The sequence below is a fragment of the Lytechinus pictus genome, chromosome 1, assembly GCF_037042905.1.
Source record: "Lytechinus pictus isolate F3 Inbred chromosome 1, Lp3.0, whole genome shotgun sequence".
Classification (NCBI taxonomy): Eukaryota; Metazoa; Echinodermata; class Echinoidea; order Temnopleuroida; family Toxopneustidae; genus Lytechinus; species Lytechinus pictus.
In genome coordinates, this window is record NC_087245.1 from 17,485,450 (window position 1) to 17,510,789 (window position 25,340).

The 25,340-nt window shown below is 36.7% G+C and overlaps 1 protein-coding gene across 1 annotated transcript; it reads left to right on the forward strand.

Moving 5' to 3' along the window:
* On the forward strand, positions 1-24,643 carry LOC129264169 (angiopoietin-related protein 7-like). Its single transcript, XM_064097440.1, has 8 exons — positions 1-147; positions 6,832-6,865; positions 12,257-12,326; positions 18,083-18,262; positions 19,370-19,531; positions 19,908-20,287; positions 20,645-20,856; positions 22,658-24,643. The coding sequence occupies exons 2-8, from the start codon at positions 6,842-6,844 to the stop codon at positions 22,914-22,916; spliced, it is 1,287 nt and encodes a 428-aa protein (XP_063953510.1). The 5' UTR covers positions 1-147; positions 6,832-6,841; the 3' UTR covers positions 22,917-24,643.
* The last annotated feature ends 697 nt before the right edge of the window (positions 24,644-25,340 follow it).

Below are 25,340 nucleotides of genomic sequence, written 5' to 3' on the forward strand. Positions count from 1 at the left end.
GTAGTTGAATGATCTCGGTCAAAATGAGCAAAATATTTAGAGACGGCTCTTTTGTTGGATTTACTGAACGGTAATTGGATTTACTTGGAATATTAGAGACGAAAAGCTTGTGGCTTGTTTGCCCCTCGTCACTTTGGATAATCTCTGGTAGGGTAACAATTTGAGTGGACGGTTTTTCACGGGGGGGGGGGGGTTCCATACCTCTCAAAAGCTTATTTGAACATGCAGATACTTAGATTGTACATCAGGTGAGATACACGAAGACGTGATGATTTTTAGCTATTTTGTGACCGTGACTGTAAGGGTGCAAGTTGGTGTCGAGGGGGGGGGGGTTGAATTTACAACGGTGCATGCGATCTGCATTGTTTAGAAATGCTCTTTTTTTTACAAGTGAAGTAATATTGACATTAACCAAAACTTTATTTAATATGGCCATCATTTTGTATTTTTGAATAAAATGTAATTTTTTGTTCATAGCTGAGTCGGTTGCTCCGGCATCAGCGGATGCAGACCAATGGAACATCGCCGGCCGACTCTTCAATATTTTGTCTTGTGCAGGTACTTCCTTGGGCTTCCTTGGTATTTCACAACGATGGTTTTTTAATCATATTCTTTTCTTATTCTTTTGATAACATTAAATATTGTTTCATGTCAAATACCATTTCATTCTTATGAGAAACTATTCATATTTCAATTCCTTTTTTCGTAGCTGCATTGTACTGCTAACGTTACACATGTTCATACATTTTCAGCGCACAGAAACGCCTTAATTGACAGCGATACGCGTTTATTTATTATTATTTATTTTTTTGTGTATTATTTATTTATTCATTTAGCGAGCTTTAGGGGTAATTAATGTAATTAATTAATGCACTCTTTTATAACAGATTAGAGATAACACATACACATAGAGTAACATCTAAGCCTATATTATCTTCTTTTTTTCACCTCTGTTACTTCCTCTTTCATTTTTATTCTTTGCTTATCTTTTCTTTCTTTTATTCTTTTCTTTTCCTTTTATTTCATTTCATTTTATTTTTTTTCTTTGCAAGGCGGCATCGACATGTATTTTCTTTATTTTTCTTTTTTTTGATGCATTCTCATTATTTTTTTTGGATGGGGCCCCTTTTCTCCACCGCGGCCTCATTTTTCTTTGTGCCGGTCATTGTGTTTGTAACAACAAAAACATTATGATCTCGGGAATTTCATTCTTCTGTTCAGTGCCGGTCCGCTGCTTTTCTTTTTTTTTTCTAGATTTCTTATACGCTTATTCAAAGCTTTGTCACCAACAACATTTCCTACATCAAACAATTCGGCAAGAAGCCGCGAAAAATGCTTATACTCATACCTTGTTTTCGGGACCACCTATACAACTCGAAAGCAACACCATTTGTTAAATATTCCCATCCCATTTTGTCTTGATTCAATTCCCCACACATTGACATCTGTAACTCCCCCTCTGTTCCCCTACACTGGTTACAGTGTTAACGACTTCATTAACGACATTTCCACCTTTACCACTCGAACACATTTTTCTCATTTTTCTCACAGGGTATGTAAAATCACAACACGAAATACAAGTACCGATGAATCACTGTTTATAAACACATATTCGTGAGTGAGAATTCCCACGTTCATTTGTACACAAAATTACTATAGCAGCACGCACAACACCCGCGACCTTTTTCGTATCTCGCGCCGGCTCTCACACGTGATCACGTAGCGCGGGAGTGCTTGTTGCTATGCGCGTCCATTCATTAGTCACGCCTCTATTTTCGATGCTCTTTTTTATGACGGGAAGGGTAATTTGAAATGCATTTTGTAAGTTGATCCCAGGGGGTTAGCGAAAAACTAACTGCAGATTCGTATTCTACGTGACTGAATCCATATACGTACACATGGGGCTGTTATTGTACTTTTCATAGTTGATGTGAATGGAGGGTCTAACGATTGCTTTCTTTTGTACCATGGAATTTATCACTGTGATTTAAACGCCCCTGGTCGGTATATGTTGAGAAAATTTTACTCTTTTCGATTAAAACATTTTTATATTCTAAATTTATTTGGATCATGGTGTAAAATCACCTGAAAGTGTGATTTTACCCAGATAATCTTGACCATTTTCTTGAGATGCGCGATGCCATTGAAAATGCGTGTAGACGAATGTCTGCGTCGCCGCGACCGATCCAAACCGCATTTTTATAGTAAAATTCATTAAATGAAATGGAAATGAAACTCATGCTAATTTGGGGGGTAATTGTGTTAGTAAGGTCAGGAAAATGAGTGCTGTGCTTGTGTTTCAATTATTTTCTCAATTATGACTCTCTGTAAAAAGTTATTGTAAAATTACTGGAGGCATGTTTAATCTGTGCTGACCATTGTTATGCGCGCAGCAGTGCATTACCGCATATAGGCGGAAGTTTTTATTATGAGTCCGGACACCTATAGCTTTATCAGTCTATCATTACCGAACCCCGAACCGAACCAATGTTCGGCAAATTTCTGCCGAACCTTGCCGAACCGAACCGAACCCGAACATGGCGCCTGACTTGCAGCACTAGGTCGGACATTCTGAAGTTTTATTAGTGGCATGCATAGACAAAATAATGAATGAAATAGAAAAAAATGAGAATAGATGAAAGTATATTGAGAAAAAAATAAGCTAAAAAAAGAAATTAATGAGGAAGGTGATCTGTAAGAGAAGTGACTGAATGCGATGAAATTAATTGAAGATGTAAATGTTGAAATAAGATTTTTTTATCAAAAGAATGGAATATATACCATTTATATGAATTAAATATCCATCTGCTAAGTCTCAGACAAAATAAGATTACAGAGAGGTTGGAGGGATAGGGCCTAAGATACGGGATCATAAAATGTTTTAAATACAGGGATATTCTGCATGTCATAGGCCTATTATTTCATATGTCCTTAATATTATGTATGTATATATATATATATATATACACTAGCTTATTTTTGGCTTTGGATTTGTCTCATGCATCCCCTATATAGAACTTGTATGATCAAACTAAACAGCCCGAGTTACAAAAAAGGACTACCGGTATATTTCCCCCAAAATAACAAAAAACTAGCTGAATTTATATGGAGATATATGGTCTACATTATGATTCTCATGAATATTCTTTAATGGAAAAATATGCTATCTAATTCGGATCGCCGACGTGCTATTTTCTAAAGTCGATCGGCATCGACCTGCAATCACCGTCTCACTTTTCCCACAAAATCTTCCCAAGGCCAAGTTTAGCCCGCAGAAAACTTCAAAAATATGGTGAGTATTGAGTTCATACTTTCACTGGGCGATCATGATACAATTGTTCTATAAATCCACATTCAAGTATCCAAAATAATTTAAATACGAAGAAATCAGACTTTAATTTAAAAAAGCCTGGATTTTGAGTGACACTTAGTCTATAGTCTATACTATAGTATAGGCCTACACAAAACATATGGCGTTGTATGGGCTGGCTTCCCGAAAGCCGATTCCGCGTTTGCCCCCTTTCGCATCCCGTGATCCTCTGCGATGACAGACGCCCTCTCGCGACAGACGCTATTTGCGATAAGGTCTATGGAGTATGGTTGTGCCACCCAAGGGTTCATTACATGCCGCCACGCACAGAAAAATCAAGCCATAGAAATTAGAAGTCGTGTGTTGTGGACCCAAGTGAGATCCCATTCCCAGGCCCAGCACGCGCGACCCACTAAGTAAGGCACTAGTATGATGGTGGGCCCCAAGTCTGCGCACCTAACAGTTTGAGTTAAGATTTATCATGAATTTTTTCTTATTTCACAAAATCTTTTGGTTAATAGTGTTCCTTATATTATTAAGAGTAAGTGTACCAAATTTCTCATTAAAAAATGAAAGAAAATATAAGGTTTTCTTGAAAAACCTTTGGGCAGTCATTTTCAGATTGAAAAAAAAATGGTACCCCATGTCTGCGCACTCATTCACTTTGCACACTATTCGGGGATTTTGATGACAAAGGCTGCATTTTGAGGCCGTCACATGAAATGCCCTGAATTCATTATTTTTCCACCATTTTGAGTCAGATTTTTTATGAATACCTGTCTATGTAAAGCATGTGTAAAGTTCGTGCTCGTTGCGTATCTTCTTTTACTAGAATCGCGCAGATACGCGGGTGCGCAGACTTGGGAGACCGCGCAGACATGGGCATGATGGGGGAACTGACCATACTAGGCCTAGTGGCACTAGTTAGAAATCCACTGCCAAACGCGGTTCGTGGTGCGAGGTTAGGATACTAATAGTAATACTAACCTCGCAATACGTGTGAGTGTGGTTGTGCGAGGTTCGTATAGAATATACTAACTCGCAATAGTGTGAGTGGGTGGAGCGTAGTGTAGCGGTAGTGAAGTGGAGTTGAGCCTGCACGAACTTCGCCAGAGGTACCGGGTACGGGCTAGGTACGGGCAGTCAAGACACCCAAATAAATAAATGCCGAGCAAATTATTTTTAATTTCGCGATGAAATTGGACAGAACTAAGCGGCGGTAGAGATTATAATTACTTGATGAAAATAAAATAAAATAAAAAACCAAATACTTCAAAATGGCACTCTAAGATAACGCTCCCAACTTTTTTTTTAAAATGCTGTAAACTTACCGTTATGTGATTTAATTCCCCCATTTTGCTCAGGAACAGCGGAAGGGAGCGACAAAGTCGCCATCTTTTCATCGACCCTTTAATTACCTGAAAGCTGCCGTAGATGGAGACAGATGACTTTTTTTTATCCAACTTAACGGCGGTGCCGTAGCTAGCCGAGTGGTCGATAGGCGCTGGCTATACATGGAAAGTCCGGGGTTCGATCCCCCGGTCGCGTCACCTATGCCCGTGAGCAAGGCATGCAATCTACAATGCTCTTTTATCCTGCTGTCAAATAAATGAAAATGCATTATTGGTAACTAGGTGTGCACTTGTTTGCCGCTTGTTTGTTTGTTTTTTATTAAAAAAATAAAATCTACTAAAGAAATGCAACGTGCCACTTTTTTTCATTTTCACGTCGGAAAAATAGCAATTATTTTTTAATTTTAGATTGCCTAATTTATACTTTTATACTACTTTATTTATATATTACTAATTTATACTACATTTAATTCATTATTTTTTTCATAACACATTGCAATTTTTATGGATTATTTTTATATTGCACATGTAATGTGAAATTGCTTCTACTTTCTGTAAAATGAAAAGGAGATGCCGTACGTCAGACGAGGTTTGGTCCAATTCTATTTGTTATAATGTGCGTTTGACAATGAGTTGGAAATCTCGTTCCCACTGTCGTGCGATACAAAAGTCACGATTGGCTTTCGTAACAGCTAGATCGCAGAAAATTTTTGAACTATTCAAACATTTTCTACGATCAATGTGATTGCCACGACTGATCTGATACGATCAGGGCCCCGTAACACAAAAGTTAGCGATTAATCGCCAAATGAAATGGCCTAGATCAAGATCATCGTTGCATATGGGCATGTTGCTAATTAGACTGACGAGGAACCAATCAGAGTTTTTCTTTAAAATTAGCGTTTAATCGCTAACCTCTCTGTTGCGCTGTACGGGCCCCTGATAGTCCAAGATAGGCCCCATAGAAAATTGGGTCTGTGGCGGCCATTTTGAATATCAAGAAATAAATATTTTGTATGAAAATTGTTTTTTCAGAGAGTATTTCACTCCTGCAACACAAATACATACATTTTATAACCAATGTGCGGGCAATTTTATGATTTTCATGGGTATAATTTGCATATTTTGGCGGCCATATTGGATTTTGTCAATTCAGTGCGGAAAATGCTCAAGGTTACACGAGTGGCATCATTCAGAATCGTAATCTGCACCCTCGAATTGACAATAAACAATAAAAAAATATTGTATATATGAAAAAACAAGGTTATGCCTCTTCTGTCCTGGACTATATACGATTACTCCACGATTAAGAGCGCCGTTTGAATCGTGGCGTAAAATGGTGACAGTGAGGGGATTACTAGCAAGTCTTTATAAAAGCATATATATCCTACATGATAAAAGGCAAAGAAATCGTAGACATGACTCAGTGACGTAGTGCTGAGAGTCGATTTTATTATTATTACTAGTATTATAATTTTTGTATGATTTCAAATTTCATCCATTATTTTTTAATAGGCCTACCTAACAATACCCGGTTTATCAGGTATCAACCTTTAAAATGATCATAGAGACGGACACATTACCTCAAAAGGCAAATCCTTGTTGGGCCTATTAAGTGACCCATTTTGCAAATTGCATGTCTTTTCTCTAAACAACCTCTAAATGTAAACTGAAACTAATCAAACTAATTACTATGTCAGAGTTGTGTAAAGGGCCTATCCCATTCATCAAATTCTACGGCAATTTTTTTTCGCTTAAATCTGTTTGCCAGATGTTTGCACATAATAATGACTCTAATCCTCGGTAAACTTGAGCAAAAGTTGCCATAATTAAGCGAACCTTTAAATAAAATTCACAATTATATTTTAAACCATCACGACAATGTATACCAATTTGATAAGCATCAATAGCAAAGGCCAGAAATTGCAGAATAAATATAATATTCATGAACTTCTTTGTGATAGCTAATTATGTCCTTCATACAAACGTCCTTGGCTCGATGGCGTTATTCTCCCATGCAGCGGATGGGAGGCCTCGGTATAAAATATTGATATCATTACTGTAACAACGGCACATTCAGATGAACACATTCTTCATCCCGAGAGAGGAACTATACCTCTTTCACACTTTACGAATGACTATTTGAATATTTCCTTCTGCTGCTCTCAGGACTCGGTGCATGAAAAAAACATCAGTAATCATGGTAAGCTCATATTTTTTATTATTTTTATTATTATCATTATCGCAGATTTCATATATGTCATTTTATCATGGACATAATTACGGTTTCATGATGTTTACTGTTACTTTTTAGGCCAATTTTCCATTTCCTTTCTTGGTCAATGAAAAAATGAACTAAAATGGTTGTCTGATATGTACATGTTGCACTCCTGTATTTATCACCCCCCCCTTATCTCTCTCTCCCCCTCTCTCTCTCCCCCTCCCTCTCCCTGACTCCTTCCCCCTCTCTCTCTCTTTCCCTCTCTCCCCCCCCCCTCTCTCTCTCTCTGTCATGTTGTTTTGGAAGCAAGCTATACCTTATAAATATATTGAATTGAATTGAATTTATTCAAACCAGTCAAAGGAGAACAAAGTACAAACAAAATAAATGGTTACATTATAAAGAACTGAAACAAATGACAGGTTTGGGACCCCAAAGAAGCACAGCTTGTAATCAGGGGCCCCTGCATATGGTATTTTACTCAAACATGGAATAACTATGAGAAGAAGAAGAAAAAAAGGTATTTAAAGATCACAACAGGAACATTACCCACACGCAAGCATACACACACTCACACAGACACACGCAGACATTCACACTCCGAACATGTCACCCCAGGTGCAACTAACACCTAATCTTAAATTTATCAAGTAGGTATTTATGACATAATTTCTTAAACCGAGACAGGGTACTGCTACTTCTTATACCAGAAGGATTTCAATGTAGCATAAATTCTAGCAAAGGGTTGGTGAATATGATGTCTCTGACGTGTGTTATAATTATGAATCTTAGAATTAACCACAAAAGTTTCTTGTAAAAAAGAACAATGCAGGGATTGGTATTTATACATGAAAATAACACAATTCAGCAAGACCATTTCATTAAATGGTAACATATTCAACTGCAAAAAAAGCGGGAAACTTGGAGCCAGATAATTTGAATTTGTTACATATCTTATAGCTTTCTTTTGAAGAACTTGTAGTTTACGTACATGAGTCCTAAATGTATTCCCCCAAGCAATATTGCAATACATTAAATGTGGCACAATTAGAGCATTATATAAAAAAAACAATGTTCGTTGACTAGGTAAGAAATATCTTACTTTTGACATCACACCAACATTACGAGATACTTTAGAACATACATTATTAAGGTGATGATTTCATGACAAGTATTCATCAACTGTGACACCAAGAAATTGCACACTTGAGCTGAATTCAATTTGTCGACCACCAACTATTATTGGATCTATATTATCAATGACCCTCTTTCCCTTTGTTCTAAATAAAACACATTTCGTTTTACTTGTATTCAGTAACAGCTTATTACAACAAAACCAGGCAAAACATGACAAATTTCAGTATTTACCTCCCGAATAAGACTTTGCAAGTTCTTATGAGGCAGGGGCCGCGGAACGGTTTTCAAAGTGGGGGGCTGAGCCAAAAGTGGGGGGCTGACCATGCTAAAAATCACAATCATATGGTCATTTTTACGTTTTTGTACACGGGTTTGGAAAAAAGTGGGGGGGGGGGGTGTTACACCCACAAATGTAATAATCGCCCACAAATGTAATAACGCCCACAAATGTAATAACACTTTACCCACAAATGTAATAACGCCCACAAATGTAATAACACTTTACCCACAAATGTAATAATTTTGATCGCCCACAAATGTAATAATGACTTTACCCACAAATGTAATAAATTTGAAGGGAATTTTGGCGAATCCGTTCTAAACTGAAATCCTATAGTAATACGTTCATATAGAACAAATGTGCAAGGTCTTTTTTTCCAGACCCGGTTAATAAAGAAAGTATAATATAATCCAAAGTCTTTTCTTCCAGACCCAGTTGTTTCAATAATTATAATATAAGTTCAAAGTCTTTTTTCCAGACCAAGTTGTTAAAAAAATTATAGTATAAGTCCAAAGTCTTTTTCCAGACCCGGTTCTTTAAAAAATTATAATATAAGTTCAAAGTCTTTGTTCCAGACCTGGTTGTTTAAAAAATTATAATATAAGTCCAAACTAAGATATGATAATGATATTCCAGTGGAATAAAAATGAGAATCGAGCTTAGTCTTTTTCCAGACCCAGTTAATTAAAACTGGTGGAATTAGTGTCTTTGTTGTTGTTTTCACTTATACGGCGCATATTGTGAATATATGCGCTAAGAGTAAATTGAGAATCAAGCATAGTCTTTTCTCCAGACCCGGTAACTAAAAACTAAAACCCTATAGTAATGTGTTCGTATAGCACAAAAGTCTTTTTTCCAGACCCGGTTAATTCAAAAATTATAATATAAGTCCAAACTAAAACAACAAAACAAAGACCTATGGTGTAGTCTTTGCTCCAGACTCAGTTATTTCAAAATAGGAAATTATAAGAAACAATAAAAACAAACAAACAATATCAACAAACACTCCACAATATCATTGATGTAGAATAACGTTGTTGTTGTTGTTATTGTTATCTTGGGTTTTAAGGTGCATATCATTCAGATATGAACATTTACGCCTATGATTAATTTGTCGTTTTCGTGGTATGCATTATCACAGGGTTTTGATAGTTTAGAAGATGCTGGGGTTAAGTTTTAAGATTAAAGTTTCGCTTAATTTGTATTTTTCAGAGAACTGGGTTAGGGGTAAAGACAACACTCTAAACCTAAGCATTTTAACTGGGCTCAATTTTGAAATTTGGTCTTAGATTTTTTTTTCAATATTTCTTTATTTTTTTAATAACCGGGTCTAGACGAAAGACTAAGCATACTACTCGTGTTATTCCACAGGAATAAGAATATGACAAAGTCTTGTGTTCTTAAGACTGTTTGAATTATTTTTTAAATGACTGGGTCTGGAATAAAGACAACGCTCTAAACATGTGCTTTTCTACATGGTCTTAATTTGGAGGATTGTTGGTTCTTAGATTCGTTGTTGGGGTTGGGTTTTATTGCTTTTTTATTCTTGAAATAACTGTGTCTGGAGGAAAGTCTACAATCGATCTTCATGTTATTCCACAGTAATTAGATTATTGGGTATTCGTTTTAGAATATTTGTAAAAACTATCTTTTTTTTCTTCAAATAATAACCAAGTCTGGAGAAAGGATGTTTGCGTTACCCATGCATTATTACAATGTTTTGTAGGGGTCTTAGTATTATAAAAAAAAAACAGGGTGCGGGGAAAATACATATTTTTACACCCAGTAAGGGTGTAACTTTTGAAGATTGGTCTTAGATTTGAACTGTTGAAGTTTTTTAATTCATTTTTTTAATAACCGGGTCTGGAGAAAAGAGTACGTTTTAAAACTCGTGTTATTCGAATATGATTATAGTCTTACGTTAGAAGATTTTTTTTTTGTAAATTGATTTAATGATTAGGTCTAGAATAAAGACAATCCTCTAAACCTCTTTTTAAAACAGGTTTTTAGGTTGAAGGATTGTTTGGTCTTAGATTTGGAGTTTTCTTATTATTACTGTTAGCGTTATTTAAAAAAAAATTAACTGGGTCTGGCTGAAAGACTATGCTATATGTCCATGTTATCCAGCATTAATAAGATTATTGGGTCTTTATACTGTTTTTGTTGTTGTTGTATTGTTATTCATAATTTTCGAATAACAGGGTTTGGAGAAAAGACTATGCTCGATTTTCATTTTTATTCCACTGGAATATTATTATGGTATCTTTAATAGTTTGGACTTATATTATAATTTTTGAAATAACTGGGTCTGGAAAAAAGACTTTGGACTTATGTTGTAATGTTTGAAACAACCGGGTCTGGAAAAAGACTTTGGACTTATATTTTAATTTTTGAAACAACCGGGTCTTGAAAAAAATACTTAATTTAGACTTATGTCATAAATGTTTAATTATCCAGGTTTGGAAAAAAGACTTTGCACTTTTGTGCTATATCACAAATGGTGCTTGGTACACTAAGAAATTCTAGAATTCAAAGTACCGAAAAACTTGTTAAAACGATATCCCCTCTTGTTAGAATGACTTTCTTTTATATAATATCTCATAGATCGTCGATCAACAACCTTATCGTTTTCGGGAAGTAATCCCCCTATTGTTTGCTGATATCTTATTCCTCAGTTTTTTGTTTCATATGTATTTAAATGTTTTTTTTTTTCATAGAAAAAAAAAGGAATGAATATACAAGAAATAATAAAAAAAAGTAATAAAAAAATAATAATATTAAATAAAATTGTTACCCTACTTTACATACAGTGGGTGGCCAAAATAGTCAATCGTGACTTATTGCCATATAAAAACAAGGAATGGAATGGATATGAGCGCATTATTATAAGGATTTAGTTTTTAGTTTTAAGTAACCGGGTGTGGAGAAAGACTACGCTTGATTCTCAATTTACTCTTAGCGCATATATTCACAATACGCACTGTGTAAGTTCAAACAACAACAAAGACATTAATTCCATCAGTTTTAATGAACTGGGTCTGGAGAAAAGACTAAGCTCGATTCTCATTTTCATTTCACTGGAATATCATTATCGTATCCTAATTTGGATTTATTTTATATTTTTTTAAATAACCGTGTCTGGAAAAAAAAGACTTTGGACTTATAGTATAATTTTTGAAACAACCGGGTCTGGAAAAAAGACTTTAAATTATATTATAATTTTTGAATTAATCGGGTCTGGAAAAAAAGACTTTGCACTTTTGTGCTATATGAACGCATTACTATAGGATTTTAGTTTAGAACGGAATCGCCAAAAATCCCTTCAAATTTATTACATTTGTGGGTAAAGTGTTATTACATTTGTGGGCGTTATTACATTTGTGGGCGTTATTACATTTGTGGGTGCAACAGGGGGGCTGAAGCTCCCCAGCCCCCCCGGTTCCGCGGCCCCTGTGAGAAAGTAATAAACAGGTGTCATCAGCATATAAAGAATATGTAAGCAATTTGGAAGAATTAACAATATCATTAATATAAATTAGGAAAAGCAGCGGACCAAGAACCGATCCTTGCGGTACTCCAAATTTAATATTTCTATATTCTGAGCTGACACCGTTGATAACTACAAATTGTGACTGGTTTTCTAGATAGCTTTTAAACCAGTTTAAAGCCATCCCACGAATGCCATAATATTCAAGTTTAATTAAGAGTATACTGTGATCAATGGTGTCAAAGGCTTTACTTAAGTCAAGGAATGCACCAAGGCAAAATTTTCCATCATTCATAGCAGTGATAATCGTGTTATATATATATATATAAACAGTCTTGAAAACAAGTCCTTATTTTTATTAATGTTTGATTTATTTTACGGAAAATACAGAGAAATGATTTTGTATTCAGTTACGTCCATCATAATCGTCATGGAATTCTTGTTTGATAACTCTTTCTGCTTCTTTTAGTCTGTCGTATGCTCATCACAGAGTCTGCCTATTTTCCTGTTCCTCATTCCAGCGAGTTTCGTTCATGGTGGTAAGTTTGAATTTGATATTTTGACCCTATTTTGTTATTACTTGTATTGACATGATTACAAACAAAACAGATCACATAATTACTGTAGACAACAAAGAAAAACAATATAGAAAAATAACTAAAATAATAATCAGAATAACAATATCAATAAAAACATAAAGTGACCCTGATTTTATTCATACACTTTCTTCTTATAATATTTTTGCGATTTATAAATCGCGGTATAATCTATGTGAAGAGTGGATACCATGCGCGACCAAAAAAAAAACACGTAAAAAGGATGTCTTTTTCAAGATAGGATACGTTACGTACGTAACATAATAAGGGTGTAAAAAACACTAAAACTATGATAGGGTATCTATTTCGCTAGGAAAGCTACGTGTTTCGGGTCAAATTTGCGGGGGTATAACAAAATTAAGACTAAAATGTTTTATAAAGGATATAATTTTTGCCCCAACAGTCAACACTACGTGTGTTTAGAGTACGATTTGCGCGCAGGGGCGTCGATCCATTTTTTCAGATGGGGGGGGGGGGCGCAAAATCATGAATCAACGTTAAAAAGGCGCTCGATCACACAAAACAAACTCACCCACACACACACACATAGGCATATATATATATATATATATATATGACTCATGAGAAAAAGACACATATCTCACCAGCAAATTAATGCGAGCGCGAAGCGCGAGCCAAAATTTTTTAGTATCCTGACCTGAAAACAGGAAAAGGTACCTGTTTTGGACTGTTTGTAGTAACTCATGAGGAGGATACATATCTCACTACACAGATAATGCGAGTGCCGAGAGCGAGCTGAAATTTCTTTATATTCTGACCTGAAAGCTTGATATTCTAAGCATTTTTGGTACCAATGATTAAGATAGGTATCTAAAAGAACAATAGGTACGAGCGCGAAGCGCGAGCTGAAAAGTTTGATATTTCGATCTGAAAAAAATGACAGTTTAATGGTCGTTTTTTAATAAAGAACAAGATATATATCCAACAAAAGATTATTGCAAATCGAAGCGGGAGTTTTTTTTAGGTTTAGAACTGAAAACGGGACATTCTATTCACCTATTTTATCATGAAAAGTATGGGTTTTTGCTACAGAAATGATGCGAGCGCGAAGCGCGAGCTGAAATTTTTTATATTACAATCTAAAAAGCGGACATTTTGAGCACGATTTTAAATAAAGAACGAGTTGTGTATGTCAATCTCGCTTGCTGATTTCTGTGTAACATTACAATCTTTGTATTTTATTTTTGCACATGCGGAATTATTGGGGGGGGGGGGCAAAACGATATGTTTGCCCCTCCCCAATATTTTCATTGGTGGGGCGATCGCCCCCCCCCCCCCCCCCTGGATCGGCGCCTCTGTTTGCGCTAGGTGTGGGAGGTGGGGCCGTACTAAACCCAACGATGTAGGTAAAGGTAAAACCGACGACCGACGTCCGTGACATAACAATTAACATATCGCTGTATTTGTTTAGGGGTTCAATTCAGGGAATACTTGCCAAGAGGATCGTTTTGTTTCCAATTCTTGTTAAGGGTATAGGGTTTCACACGCAAATACTTGATAAGGGGTGCATTTTCAGAACATGGCAAATACTTGTTTATACCTTGGTCACATTTGCTCTACGGCGGCCTTACGGCGAGTCGAAAACAGCCGTTTTATTAATTTTGATTCAAACAACCTAAATGTAGTTGGACAAAAAATGTTAAAACGGCTGTTTTCGACTCGCCGTACGGCCGCCGTAGAACAAATGTGACCATGGTATTAGGGTGTTTTTCGAGACCCCATGGTCGCGCATGATATCCACTCGTCAATGAAAGTGCCCCCCCCCCCCGGTGACTTATATCATAGGCGGATCAAGGGGGGCCCGGGCCTCTCGGCCCAGGGACCTGAGAAGCGGGGGTGCTGGGGGTGCTGAAGCACCCCCAGAAATTATCCTGGGGGTGCTGCGTGTATTATTTTCCATAGGCAGCACCCCCACGAAATTAGGTTCCCCCTGTATTTTTTTAAATATGTTATAATGTACATAATTATCACATCAGACAATCGCAAATCATTTATATAGTCTTTCACATATTCCAATAACCTCCCTCCTATATAACGCGACTCAATCAAGCTCCAGCGGGACAGCCACTCCGATACAGACGTACATGTAGTCGCGCGCAATACGTGATACACACTGGGGTGGTTGAAACTTCCAGGTTTTATGTCGAATCAAGTGAGCGCGCGCCCGACCGCCCGTGTATTGTATACAAAAATTAAAAGTAAAAATTAAAAGTCTTTTTCGCCCTGCCCCATGGCCCTACGGGCTGGGAAGCGGGGGTGTTCGGGGTGAAGCAACCCCAAAATTTGGGGGTGCTGCGTGTGTTATTTTCCATATATATAGGCAGCGCACCTCCTGGAAATCTAGTGGTAGGTATGATAAATGACAGAAATGTAATGAAAATGAACGACCTTTTGTAGAACCCCCCCCCCCCACTTCAGAATTTTCTGACACATTACTTGAAATAGTGTTTAAATTCACCCTCTTTCAGATCGGAATATCAAATGTTTTCTGCTCGCGCTTCGCACTCGCATTATTGATTTTTATCATTAAAAAATGTATTTAGAATGCCCAGATACTATATAGGTCTAACTCTAAACACGCGCACGCATGTTTTATTCAGATACGCAGCTTCACCAGCTTGATGGGGGGGGGGGGGGTACTCCGGGCTGAAAATATTTATATCAAATACATTTTATCAAAATAAATAAATTTTATCAAAATCTGATAACGATTAGTTAAGTTATTTAATTCTAAAATTTAGCAATATTTTATGAAAATGGTGATATGCATGTCGTCATGAATATTTAATAGGTGCGCTGATGCTGTCACATCCCCATTATCCTAGCTGTTCCTTGTGGAATCAAAATTGTTTCATTTTTTTCATACCAGAATGAATGATATGTCTCCCTTATAATGAAATAAGTTGCAGCAAAGAATATCTAATGGACTAAATCAGTTGTCAATTCAACTGTTTTGGTTCTTGAAAGGAAAATATTGAATAAACCTAATTTTATATAATAAAATACAAAAGAACAAGTGGGGAATAATGCTAATCTTTAAAATGCAATAACTGATTCCTTGTCTGATTTTGATCAAATCTTTATTCTTATGTTCGTCTGAGTTTTCTTTATCTGTTCAAACCATTTTACATTCAGTATGGAGTTTCAGATCAGAATATCAAAAATTTTCTGCTCGCGCTTCGCGCTCACATTATTAATTTAAGAATATATCCAATTACCCATCATTTTCTTGATTTACAAAACATGAATGAATGTCCCGTTTTCAGGTCTGAAACCTCAATTTTGTTTCCGCTCGCGCTTTGCGCTCGCATCAATTGTATAGTTATATACCTATCCTGTTCATGATTAGAAAAGTGCATAAGATGTCTCGTTTTTAGGTTTGAAATCTCATTTTTATTTCCGCTCGCGCTTCGCGCTTGCATCAATTGTATAGTTTTATACCTATACTCATCATGATTAGAAAAGAACTTAGAATCTCTCGTTTTTTTTGTCTGAAATCTCAATTTTGTTTCCGCTCGCGCTTCGCGCTCGCATCAATTGTAAATATACCTATCCTGCTCATAATTAAAAAACGTGCTTAAAAAGTATTTAGGTCGGAATGTCAAATTTTTCAGCTCGCACTTCGCGCTCGCATTATTTGATTGTTGATATATGTATCGTCTTCATGAGTAACTGCAAAACAGTCCTTATAACACGTCCCTTTCGATCAGGCCAGAGCCTATATAAAAATATATCTGCTCGCGCTCACAATTATTATTTGTTACATACGCATCTTGGACCACAAACATTGCTCAAAATGTTCAATTTTCAGGACAAAATACATGCAATTTCCACAAAAAATAGCTCGCGCTTCGCGCTCGAATTATCTAATTATATATTAATGTTCTTTTATAAAAAGAAAGCATAGAAGTGACTGTCATATATATGTATATTTATATATATATATATATATATATATATATATATATGTGTGTGTGTGTGTGTGGTATGTGTGTGTGTGTAATTATGTTAAACTCAATTGTGTCTGCCCCCCCCCCCACCTCTGAGGAGAGATTTCAGCACCCCCACTGAAAAAATCGTTCCCAGGTCCCTGTCTCGGCCCCCCCCCCCCCCAGTGGCGTACCTAGGATTTTCCACAGGGGGGCAAAAAAGGTCTTTCAAGCTCGTCAGGGGGGCAGGGATACGTCCTTTGCATGGGTTGTGGCTCGTCACGGGTTGGCGGAGCAAAAAAGGGGGAAAAAGGAAAGAAAGACAAAAAAGCTGAAAAATGAATAAAGGAGGGAAAAGGAGGGAAAAGAGAGGAGAAAAAAGCAGTGGAGGAAGACGAGTGAATAAAATAAGATGAGGGGAAGACTTGGAAAATAAAAAGAATCTTTCATGCCACTACATAAATTTTTTGCTTGCGCTTCGAGCTCGCATTATCTTGTTCAATATGGAGTTTAAATATCAAGTTTGGAAGTCAATATACAAAACATATTTCACCTCGGAAATCGAACTTTTATTATTTCGTATGATTTATAAATTAATTTTTATAAAGTGCTCTTTAAAAATGTCAGTTTTATGGTCTGAATATTAACATTTTCTGCTCGCGCTGCGCGTTCGTAAAATTTTTATTTTTCAGGTACCTATTATTTTCGTGTATTCCAAAAATTTTCAAAATATCCCTTTTCAGGTCTGATTGTCAAAACGTATCAGCTAGCGCTGCACGCTCGCATTTTTATTGGCGAGTTATGTATGTCTCAATATTGATTATACTATTAAAAAAAACTTAAATCCCCTTTTCATGACAGTTTATAAAAAAATTTGGCTCGCGATTTGCGCTCGCATTAATGGTTACGATATATTAACTGATGCATCCTATTTATAATTACAGAAGTGCTTGAAATGTCCGGTTTTCAGGCCATAATATCATCAGATTTCGCACCCTCATTAGGCATTAATTTTGTTTCATCTCGCGCTTAGCAAGGGGAATAGGAAGATAGTCATCATTTTGTAAAAGAAAGTCAATGCATAACATATAATACACAGTATATAAACAAATCGCCAATGTTTGGGTATAAAATGGATCAATGAAAATTAAAACATATACACGCGATTGAAATTATTTGAAAAAAGGAAAAAAAAATGATCATAACAATAATAAAAAAGCAGAGTAAATAGACAACAGTTTATTTAAAATGAATAAACCTATGAAGCAAGAACCTCGAGAATGAATTGCTTCAAAATCTTCAAAGCTTGTTGGGCTCCCAGGGACAGGAGAAAGCAATGACGTCTATCGGTGCATGGAAAATTCAATACAAAAGATGGTTGATGGGCCAGGCCTGGGAATGTCTCTCTCACACACTGACCCTCAAATACGAACACTCTCAAAACCATCAACACAAGCACCAACCCGCCCCTCCCCCTCCTCTCCCTCTCTGCAACAGACCCAGCCAGAAGGGTACAGCAGACTGCCTCACACCCAATCCCGCCCAGTCATCATTTTCATATGCATGTCCTAAGGATGTCCGGTCCTATGTTAAAACTCAATGTGATAATAATGTGTGATCCTTATCCACCTCACAATTTTCCTACAAAGTTAAGTTCATACTTCAATACTTTACATATTTAAAAGAAATATTCGGGGAAACGGATAAACGATCAAAATTACCGTCTTGTCGATTTTTTTCACAACACAGTTGCTGAATTCAAAGAGCTTTGCGACCCACACCCTTTATCATGTAAGAACATCAATCTATCTGGAGGGAGATCGATTCAACTCATTCCAAGATTAGCATCAAAATTAAACGATCCTGAACCAGTTCTGGTAAAACTCCCATCTTGGCGCCATGTTGTCTGTGTTTTGCCGAAAAGAAATGGTGAGTGCATAAAAACAATCTTCTACAGATATTTTGGACATGATAGGCACATTGGCGGCGGAAACCAAACAATTTAGGGGGACCACCAAAAATTTTTGACAAGCAAAAAAAAGTTATATATCAACCAAAATTTTAGGGGGGACCGACAAAATTTTTTGACAAGCAAAAAAAAAAGGTCATCAACGAAAAATTTAGGGGGGGATCGTCCCCCCACCTCAAATTTAGGGGGGACACGTCCCCCCGTCCCCCCCCCCCCGCTTCCGCCGCATATGGGGCTTTGTCTTCTTATATCATAAGATTTCGCACAATTATCATTGTAAGGGGCGGTAAAGTATTTAAATAATTACCTGTGGTGAAAAGGATGGAAATAAAAGTATTTGCTAGGCTATTTAGATTACAGTTGCTCATTTCACCTTCCTTTAGATGGGTATAATTAGAACCGGTTCCCTCAAGCCATTTGGCGCATGTTCCTGTTCTTATAATATGCTAAAGAGATACTGTAACCGAGCAAATTGCTTTATTGCACCGAATATGCAAACGTCTATACATGTTATTCATTGGCAGCGGAACGGTTTTTGAAAGGGGGGGGGGGGCTGAATTACAAGCGCAAAATCGCAATCATGGTCATTTTTGTGTTTTTGTACACGGTTTTGGAAAAGCCCCCAGCCCCCCCCCCCCCCCCCCCCCGGTTCAGTGAGCCCTGTTAAACTGTAAGTGTGGAAGGGTCTGGTTAATTAAAGACTTCATTATTAACTGTTTCCCCTTGTTTGTCTTTTATTTCGGATCGTGCTTTCCTACTATATCTTTTGCGATTCGTATTGACTGCATCCTATGCAGTCTGCTTCCTCTTCTTGAACCATGGACCGTCTTTTGCAGTGTTTCGTAAATATCTTATCGAGAATAGTATTTCTATACAATGTGCCTTTACACTATCTTCTATAGGCCGGCCAGACCGGATTCGTTAATGTTTTTGCTCTCTTCCATCATCATGATCATGTGTCCATGTTTCTACTACACGAAGTTCTGTCCCAACACAATCACCATCCGTAAATAGTTTTTTAATTGGCATTATTATATCGTCTTTGTATTATTATGTCAATATCGTAGAGACTCCTACGGATGCATCACCACCACTAGAAACTCTCGATGGAGGAAGTTCGACAACTTCGCCAGAAATTTCATCCAGTGGATCAACTGAAGCTTCGTCAGAACAAGCAATGACCCCAATGACAGGCTCTTCAACTACTCCATCAAAACCTACGACCAATGGTAAAACAAGCCCCCAGCCCCCCTTCTCGGTTCCGTGCCCATAATAATCTGTAAAAGCTCCATGGTTAAAGTTATATGGTCTGATAACACTTCCATAATGATTTTCCTCGTTTGTCCTTTATGTCGGATCATGCATTCCTCCTAACTCTTTTGCAGTCTTCTTCCTTTTCTTGAACCATGGATCATGTTTTTCATTGTTCCTTTAATGTCTCATCGAGAATGGTACTGCTATCAATGTTTCTTCTAGACCAGACCGGTTTTGCTAATGTTTTTGCTCTCTTCCATTCATCTATGATCTTCCATGTTTCTCCTACACGAAGTTCTGTCCCAACACAATCACCATCGGTAATTGTTTTTTTATGTCAATATCGTATAGATACTCCCATGGATGCATCACCGCCCCAAGAAACTCCTGGTGGAGGAAGTTCGACAACTTCACCAGAACTTTCTTCCAGTGGATCAACTGAAGCTTCGTCAGAACAAGCAATGACCCCAATGACAGGCTCTTCAACTACTCCATCAGAACATACAACGGACGATGCAGCGACAACTTTGTCACACCCTACAACAATTCCTTCTACGGAGGCTTTACCTGAAACCACAACAAAAGGAACTTCAGGTGTGAATTCGTGTAAGATGCTCTATTCAATGGGGCATCAAACAAGTGGTGTCTATGCCATCTCTCCTAGCGGTGTGGGACTGACCGATGTCTACTGCGATATGACCACCGACAACGGAGGGTGGACAATCTTCCAGGTACGTTCCGCCAGATTCTCGGTGTGAAATATTATAATATTTTCTGGATATGACAAAATCTATCAATTTTTTTTGTTTTATTTTATCGCATTTTTTCCCTTTTCTTTTCTTTTTCTTTTTTCTTTCTTTATAAGGAACTTTCGCTCTATCCACCATATCTGACCTCTTCATGATTTATAATAGGCCTGAGTAGAATTTTGTAGGCTTGCTCGCTTCGCCCGCTTACAAATTTTCTGTAATATTCCAATGTACCCAAACTCAACCCTCTCTTTTGTTTTATCACGCTCATTATTCGACAATATTTTCATTGATTTATTTTCATATATCACATCCTTCACAATAATAAAATGCATACAGAAACGTTATGACGGATCTGTGGATTTTTACCGCAATTATAACGAGTATGTTCGTGGATTTGGTGACGTCGAGGGCGAATACTGGTTGGGATTAGACCAACTCTACTTACTTGCTAAAGATGGAGTCGAACTCAGAATCGATATGGTTGATTACGATAACAATCCATTCTACGCTCATTATGGCAGTTTTAGCATTGGGAGTACCAACACCAAGTAAGGTTCTTACAATTTTCCTTCGCTATATTTTTTTTTTTGCAGAATTTTCTGCATTTATTGTAAAGTCAAAATAAATTTACAATACATAAACATAATCGTAGTATGACATTAAAGTACATTGAAATGTGACAAATTTATAGCAGTGTGATAACAAAATTCAGACATGAATACAATTTAAGGATAAGACAAAGTAGTGAAAAACAAATGCAGTGGCAAACTATATAAGCAAAATAAATGCTTGAGTAATAGCAGCCAAAATATATATAGAGAGAGCGTATGGAAAACGTTACATTTTGGAAAAGCTGCAGTTTCATTTTGTAATTTATCTAAAATCTTCTCTATCAGATGACACCACGATATATTTTGTGCATGCTTGAGCGCAAAACGACATGTTTTATCAGGGTGACGAGAAATGGCTTGCGCCATAATGAAGGAAATGGGCAATGTGAAAGTAACCGACTGATAAGGACTTAAAATCAACTGATTTGCTTTTAAGAACTTTTCACATACTACTTATTCTTAATCATGCATTGACAATAGAAAACTTAAAAAATATACTTCGTGTATTCACATGCGTAATTTTGACAGCTTTCTCAAAATGAAACGTTTATCATTCATCAAATTTTTATTTTTGTTTATATTGCTTATAATTCTACATTACAATACCTTTCTTTAACATGTTAAGAATGTCTAATAACCCAGTTATTTTGATGATCAAAAGAGAGGTTGTGTGTCTTGTAACATTTCTACTAACTACCGAACCAACGGCAACGGTAATTATTAACCCTAATCGTCCCCGGGTAATTTGAGTCTTGTCACTCCCGGGTCATTATACCCCCCCCCCCCCGCTCGTAATCGCGATATCTGCGCGATGGTGGAAAATGACGGTTGCATCTTAGCCAACTTTCACTATCTATATTATCAATTTAACTATGTTAATTTGTGCATGAAATTAGAATTTGGGGGTAAATCTATCGATAAAGCCATTGAAAATGGACAAGGAATAACAAAGATATGACATTATATGGATTTGCATTATTTCGGTGAAACAGTTCTATACACGTCTTCATGAATATTCAATGAGTATAGACCGATAATGTCATATCCCCACTTCTTCTTTTGTATTTTATGGCATGAAATTATGTTTATTCATTTTTTCTTTAAGAACAAAAATTAAAATGGATAGACAATTGATATAATGCATGAGATAGTCATGGCTGCAACTTATTTTATCGTGATAAGAATATATAATACACACATGTATGAAAATATGAAATAAATATGATTTCATGTAATAACATAAAAAGGGAAAGTGGGGATATGACATCATCAGCCCACCTACTGAATATTCATGCAACGTTCATATAACTGTTTCACAATATTGCTGAATTTTACTATAGGCAAATATACTTAGATATAATAATTTTCAACCCGGAGTAACCCTTTATTCTGATGTTGATTACATTTTCAATGTAATGCTTGTTTAAATTCATTTTAAAGTAAATGAATAAAGATATTAATGAATAAATTTGAAGAAAAAATAGATAAAATATAATGACGTGACAAAAAAATTATGGATTACAAAATAATATTTACACACGGAGCATTTTTTAACTTAGGGGCCCTACGAAAATCAGAAGTAAAAATGAAAGTGCTGATACTTCAGCTACTACGTCAGACATATTTTCATTATATTTTCTCTTCAATCGCAATCTTGAATTTACATGACTGTTTTAAGGTTCTATATAGTCTTAGACTAAATTCAATTTAATGTATGTATTTACTATCTTCAATAAAGCTACAGAATCGTGTTTTCATCATATACCGGTACTGCAGGAGAAGGGCTAGATGCAGCCAACGGACAAGCCTTCTTAACTTATGACAGTGGTGGATCAACGAATAATTGTGCTTCTCGGTACCATGGGGCGTGGTGGTATAACAACTGTTATACAGCCAACTTGAATGGGGTACACGGACTCCAAAATGATTTGCAAGGGATTGTTTGGGATTGGCCTGACACAAAATACATGAGAGCTACAGAAATGAAGTTAAGATGATCGGATTGATCCATGTTGTTGTCATTCCTTTCTACCTAATTTTTGAAGTTCTTATACAATAGTTATTTTAAAGCACAATGTAGTCCAAGTGATTGTGTATATTAGAGAATCACTTGAAAAACAGGAATAAGCAATTTAAACATATTTCATGTAATGATCTATATCTATAATGGATTTCATGTCAACATGGTAACACGAACATGGGCCTCATGTTTCGGAGGGGGGGGGGGTGGGCTGCTCACGTATAATGGTAGAACCGGTACGTGGCTCTTAAGACCCCTTTTCACTCATTGACCAACCCGTTCTCCCTCGCTCCTTCATATCCTAACTAAGCCCTTTATTTTATTCGTCAGTTCTCGATGACCACATTTCATTGTAAATTCCACCCACCCCCCCCCCCAAAAAAAAAAAAAATGCAGAACTTCAGTTCTTAAGAGTATGGCATCTGATTTTCTGGCCAAACATCCGTATCCTTTCCAATCCGAGTGGGGGGGGGGGTGCCTCTCACTGAAAAACCAGTCCAGAATGATAGTCCTTTCTCAAGAGCTTTCAAGACACTGGACCCTGGTTCCTTTCACACCTTAAGGGCGCCACCTATTGCTGTCCTTTACCAGGAAACGAAACAAAACTGTTTATTCATATTTATTTATCAAAACCTAATAGACAATCATTATTCGGAGTTGTTAAAACTCATATTAGTGAAAAGTGCGTAAGTTTCAATATTTTACATCAATTCCAGACAATAACAGACTGTCATGAAAATTGCATTTTTCTCGTGACAATTTTATTTTCACTTTACAAAATCCCAGCCATGGCGTAATTTCCTTCAGCAAGAAATGTATCCACATTGTGCTGCACTCAACCCAGGTGAGGTGAATGGGTACCCGGTAGGAAGAAATTCCTTGAATGCTTGAGCAGCCCAGCTAAAGCCAGGGTAATAATAATAGCAGGGCCCGCTGGGAGAACAGTTTTCAGAACTGAAATGGCTTCCCTGGGTCAATATACCTATATAACTATATTATTATAAAATACGTACCTTTTGAATTTATCTTTGATACAACCGATGTAGAAGAGGCTTGGCTAATATAGTATGACGTATAAATTTATATGTCTCTCTCTCACTTACACACCCTCCCTGCATGATTTTCTATTATTCATGCCATGTAAGTAGACTTAAGTTTTTGACGAAATACTGTTATGTTTTGTTTATCTGCTTATATTCCTCAGATTGTATATTTGTTTTGCATTACCTAGTATTTTTGTTTTGAACAAAATATTGGCGAATGCCAGTGATGCTCTAATAGTAAATTCAGTTCAATTCATGTTAGCAGTAAACAAACATACTCCAAGGAAGAACAAAACGAGTTCGGTCTAAAGTCTGTCCTTGGATGAACGGCGAGTTAATTAGTGAGATGAATAGACGAAATAAGTTTCATAAAATGATATTAAAGTATAAGTGCTCAGAATATACTGACAATGGACAAAACATCGAGAATTACCGTTTACCCTTTCAAGCCACTTTAAATTTTAATGTGGAAGTGTGTGGACAATTGTAAAATGTTGATTTAAAACTTGTCAAATTTTGAGGATTTTCACATTTTTGAACTGTCTTACTGTTATACCATATTTTGCCCAATTTCTGGATATATTAATGTTTTGATATATATTTCTTCATGTGTTAATTTAATATCCACATTTTGTGATCAAATAAAATTGGAAATATTCGCAATTATCTATTTTCAACAAAACTCACTTTCTAGTTTTCCCATGAAACTGGCGGCATCACAGGTCGCCAACAAAGGCTACATTGCACCTGTGTATTCTTTTGTACTTCTTTAGAAATCGAAAGGTACATGAATTAATTTGCATTTCGTTGACACTCCTTCTTTTTTACCTCCATGGAATTATCGACCAATTTCTCTCCTTAGTTATAATTTTTATCGAAGATTCAAGAGAGAGCTGTAGTTGCGTAACTATGGGGGGGGGGGGCAGAGATAACGGAGGAAAAAGAAGAGAATTGAGGAAGGAAGAAAGAGAGACATTGTGACAGACATTGTGGGAAATGAAAGAAGGGGAATGTAAATAATATTATTTTGATAATTTGATGAAAAATAATGTGCATAGGGTCTATGTGCTCATCACTCCTGGTGCTAATATTTACGGAAGCTTAAAAGTGCCACCGAGATGACGAGATAATTCCTCGTCTTCTCGACTTTTTGGGTCCGATAAAGCGAGACGGTGAAATTCCAAATCTCGTCTTCTCGACTTCTCGGATACGAGAAGATGAGAAAGCGAGATTCCAAATCTCGTCTTCTCGACTTCTCGGGTATGTGAAGATGAGAAAGCGAGATTCCAAATCTCGTCTTCCCGTCTTCTCGTGTATGTGAAGGTGAGAAAGTGAGATTCCGAATCTTGTCTTCTCGA